Here is a 4,379-nt window from a genome sequence, read left to right on the forward strand (position 1 = left end):
AGTTCTTCCCCAACCTCTCCCTCCTCCTTGCTAGATCAAGGTGCGGGAGACGTCACCGGGCTGCACGTGTGTTGAACGCGGAGGTGCCGTTGTTCGGCACTAGATCGGAATCGCTACGAGTACGACTCCATCAACCGCGTTCTAGCAACGCTTCCGCTTAGCGATCTTCAAAGGTATGAAGATGCTCTTACCCCTCTCTCGTTGCTGGTCTCTCCATAGGAAGATCTGAACATGCGTAGGAAAATTTTGAATTTATGCTACGTTACCCAACAGGGGGCGGGGCGACGGGCGGAGGGAGGGAGGACGCGCGGGGCGGCGGAGGAGTCCGGCGGCGCCTCGATGGCTCGCCGCGGGGGCGACGGGAGGGAGTGTGCGAGGGGAAATTTCCCTCCTGCGCAACTACCGGGGGAGTGCGGGTTGGAGGTGGGTTTCCCTCTCCAATCCTCACTTTTAAAGATTGGAAGGGCAACCCCAGATTCAATCCGTAATTTTTTTTTACGAATTTAAGGGTTCTATTATTTACTTTTTTGTTTTAATCCATAAAAAAAGGGTTATTTCTGTTTATTTAAGGAACATGCTCTAAGTACCTAACAGCCGACGTGTACCCCTAGCATGTCAAGTCCCTGCACCGAGTCCACCCATCGCCCCGTGCACCCGTCTCCTTGCTTGATTGCTTTACTCCCCGCGCCGCACCCACTCCCGGATCTCATCTCACATCCCAGATCCGAACCCTAACCAACTCTCGCCCCAGATCCGGCCGGCCGCCGGCGATGGCGTGCCTCGCGATCTCCCTGCAGCCGGTGAACGGCCCGGACATCCTCCTGCAGACGCGCTCCTGGTTCCCCGTCTCGCGCGCCCTCGCCGCCGTCTCCGCCTTCCGCCTCGCACGCCTCCACCTCGCCCGCGGCAAGCAGCAGCATCCCTCCCCCTCCTCCGCCTCCGCCTCCGCCGCGCTCGACGCCATCGGCGACGACCCGCTGGCCACCGGGTCGGGGCAGCTGGTGGTGGGCGTCGAGTCGCAGTACCGCGTCGTCTACCGCCTCGTCAACTCCATCTACGTGCTCGGCGTCACCACCGCCTCCGACCACGCCTCCCCCGCCGTCCACGCCTTCGCCGTCGCCGACGCCGTCAACCAGGCCGTCTCCGTCGTCGTCGCCGCCTGCCGCGGCGTCGACGTCACCCCCGACAAGGTCCACCGCAAGTACCCCGAGGTCTACCTCGCGCTCGATCTCGTCCTCCACGGCGTCGGCTCCGTCCGCCTCTCCCAGATCCTCGCCACCATCCATGGCGACAACCTCGCCCGCATGGTCAACTCCTCACCCGAAGCCGAGGCCCGCGCCCGCGGCGCCGACTCCTGGCCCGTCGTCGAGCACCTCGCGCAGGACCGCCATGCCGCCCGCGACGCCTTCACCGGCGCCTCCTTCGAGCTCCCCCAGGAGACCCTCGCCGCCGGCGACGAGTTCTCCGCTTCCAGCCTCGCGCCTACCGCCGCCGCGGCTACTGGGGACGAGGCGCCGCCTGAGGAGGCGCCCCCCATTGAGAAGGACCCCTTTGCGGCCAGCGACATGGTCGTTAGCAAGCCGGAGGAAGAATTGGTCGGTGCGTTCAAGAAGAACAAGGAGACCGCCCTTGTGGTTGCTGATCCTGCTGCTGCACTTGCTGGGTTGGAGGTCACCTCTTTGCCGCCAGCCGAGGCCACCAAACCAACATTCATTGGGGTTGAGGGATTTGAGGGCGACTACGGTGGAATCGAGTTTGGTAACGAGGAAGCTTCACTGGCTGAGGCATTTGAGGGCTTCAATGCGCCGTTTGGTGGTGGTCTAGATGCTTCAGAGTTTGTTACCACAACCAAGAAGGATCACAAGGACAAGACCCTCACTGGTCTTGAGCTGCTAGCCATGAGTGGCGGACAGGCACCTAATGCAGCTTCTTCTGGTTCACAGCTCGACAGCTTATTGGTAACTCCGAGCAAAGACATGACCGTGCCTGAGTTGTGCATCGTGGAGGAGATCAATGCAGAATTCAAGGAGTCTGTTCTTGCACGGGTTGGTCTGAAGGGTACAATCATTTTGCGGACGTTACCACCAAAGAAGGCAGCAGGGAGGGAGACAGAGTTCTCGTTCCGGCTTGAGGGTACTTCTGGGATGAAGAGGGCCGCCTTGCAGAGTACTGTGTTGAGTAGCCTCGAGGATGGCCTCTTCCATGTGAAGACACCATCGAAGGAGGAGCCTATTCCCATCATGAAATACAGCTTCCTGCCCAAGCACTCGCCTCTCCCCCTGAGGATGCGCCTTGTAAAGCGCCACAGTGGTACCTTGCTCTCACTGATGATACACTACGCGTCGAACCCAATGTTGCCGCAGCCACTGAGCAATGTTACATTCATTGTTAAGCTTCCTGTGGATCCAACTCTGCTTAATGTTTCTCCCAAGGCCGTGTTGAACCGGGCAGAGAGGGAGCTCAGGTGGCACATCTCAGACATTCCTCTGAAAGGTCCCGCTGGACGGTTGAGAGCACGGATGCCCGTAGACCAGGACTCCAAAGATGGTGAACTGGAGGTTGTTGGAATGGTCAAGTTTGCTTACCAAGGGCCATTCACATTGTCTGGCATCAAGCTCTGCCCAGCCATCAATAGCACTGCCCAGTTTAATGAAGTTGGCCACACCTTCTCCAGCGGGAGCTACCGTTGCATCTGAGTTGGTAACTTGGTACCTTCTTTGTATTGTAGCTGTTACTTTACCCTTTTTTTCAGCTTGCTTTAAACAACAGGGTGTGAAATTCATATTTGTACGTATTCGTTTCGTGAGGCTGGAACTTAAATCATGTTTTCGAGTTGTGATTATTCATCAAGGGCACACAATCTTTTGCAAGTTTCGTAATGGATGCATAGTAGAACATGTACTTCTCCTCATTCTGGATGCAAACAAAAACAGTAGTTCTGCTACTGACCTTCGGTAATTATATATTCACTATTGAAAGCAATCATTACCTTTTCAGTCATTTTTTTTAGAATAAGGGAGGAGAGGATCCCCCCTAGCCTCTGCACCAATGCCCAGATTATTTGTTTCGGTATATTGGCATCGGTTTCGATTGGTCTGATGAGCAGCCTAAACTAAATAGAGAATCAGGATTACTTTAGATGGCATTGCAACTGATTTGTTTGCTTTCAAGTTGAAAAGCTTGCAAGTTTGGTCCCGAGATGTTTAGCGTATATCCTTTTGCTCATTATCTTCCAACTGTAGCATACATATTTGGTTTTTACTTTCTGTTGATAGGTAACTGAATTATTCACGGAGACTCTTGTTATGGTATTTTATTATACAGATTCCAACATAGTTTCTGCTCTTTATCCAAATTAAAGAGTGATGGAGTAATTGCTCTCATGTGATTGCTTTGCCCCCTGTGTTCCTTTGATGCATCATTGACCTTTTTATTCTTGTATGATACACAGGTTACTCTTCTCATTCCCTACACAGGTTGTCCCAAGGATAGCGCATATCAGCAAGACATTAGACATTAGACATTGCCATCTGTCCTGGGAAAAGATCATGTGAAGTACACACTCTATTGACTTACTTTCTGCATGACTTGAAAGTTTCACTTTTTGGTCTGTATGAATTTGACAACTCCCCTTTCTTTGGAATGTGGTTTTGCCCCTGGATTCAGAAAACATGAAAGGGGAAAACACTTACATAGCTGCACACTACGTTCCTTTTCAAATTTAAGTTCATTAATTCTGTACTGTATATCAATATGATGCATGCTTTTTAGTTTCCCTTGCATGATTGAGATTAAGCAACGATAGTGCGCGTATCTTGTAGTATGCTGAAAATAAAATCTACCAAGTCAATGGTGCTAACTGTAATATGATATTCCGTCACTCTGGCATGCTGCTACGGTGTTGGTAACATTTTAGGAAATAAATTTGGAAGGGTCCTCTGTTAGATATCTGTGCTTTGTGCAGTTTAAACTTCCAAGCCTCCAATTTTTGAATCCTGAACAACACCATGCTGTCCAAATTTCAGGAACTTCTGTTTGCATGCCACATCATTGGGGCTAATTCATCTCTATTGCCGCATGTGTTTCTTCCTGGTTCATTGGTTTCGTTTAGCTGCAATCTTATGCTGTAGACGTGTTAACTGAATGCCATCTCGTAATATTTATTTCCTGTAATTCTCACCTGCAAAACTTGACATGTTGTGGCCATACAACAATACCGGTCTTGATGCACTGATTTTAGCAAATAAAGCTATCTGATTACATCTCGGATACCAAATATTCTCTCAAATAGCTGCTCAAACTTTTTGTCCATCCGAATTTAACGTACAAATTATCTGCATGATTGTCCTGTATTATTCTTCAGTTTTAGTCACACTTCA

At 51.2% G+C, this 4,379-nt stretch overlaps 1 protein-coding gene across 1 annotated transcript; it reads left to right on the forward strand.

The window, feature by feature from the left end:
* The first annotated feature begins 635 nt into the window (after positions 1–635).
* Positions 636–3,782, forward strand: LOC123431509. The gene is made up of 2 exons (XM_045115327.1): positions 636–2,700; positions 3,452–3,782. Exon 1 carries the CDS (start codon positions 771–773, stop codon positions 2,694–2,696), a length of 1,926 nt encoding a protein of 641 aa, XP_044971262.1. The 5' UTR covers positions 636–770; the 3' UTR covers positions 2,697–2,700; positions 3,452–3,782.
* The last annotated feature ends 597 nt before the right edge of the window (positions 3,783–4,379 follow it).

The sequence above is a fragment of the Hordeum vulgare genome, chromosome 2H (genome assembly GCF_904849725.1).
Source record: "Hordeum vulgare subsp. vulgare chromosome 2H, MorexV3_pseudomolecules_assembly, whole genome shotgun sequence".
Classification (NCBI taxonomy): Eukaryota; Viridiplantae; Streptophyta; class Magnoliopsida; order Poales; family Poaceae; genus Hordeum; species Hordeum vulgare.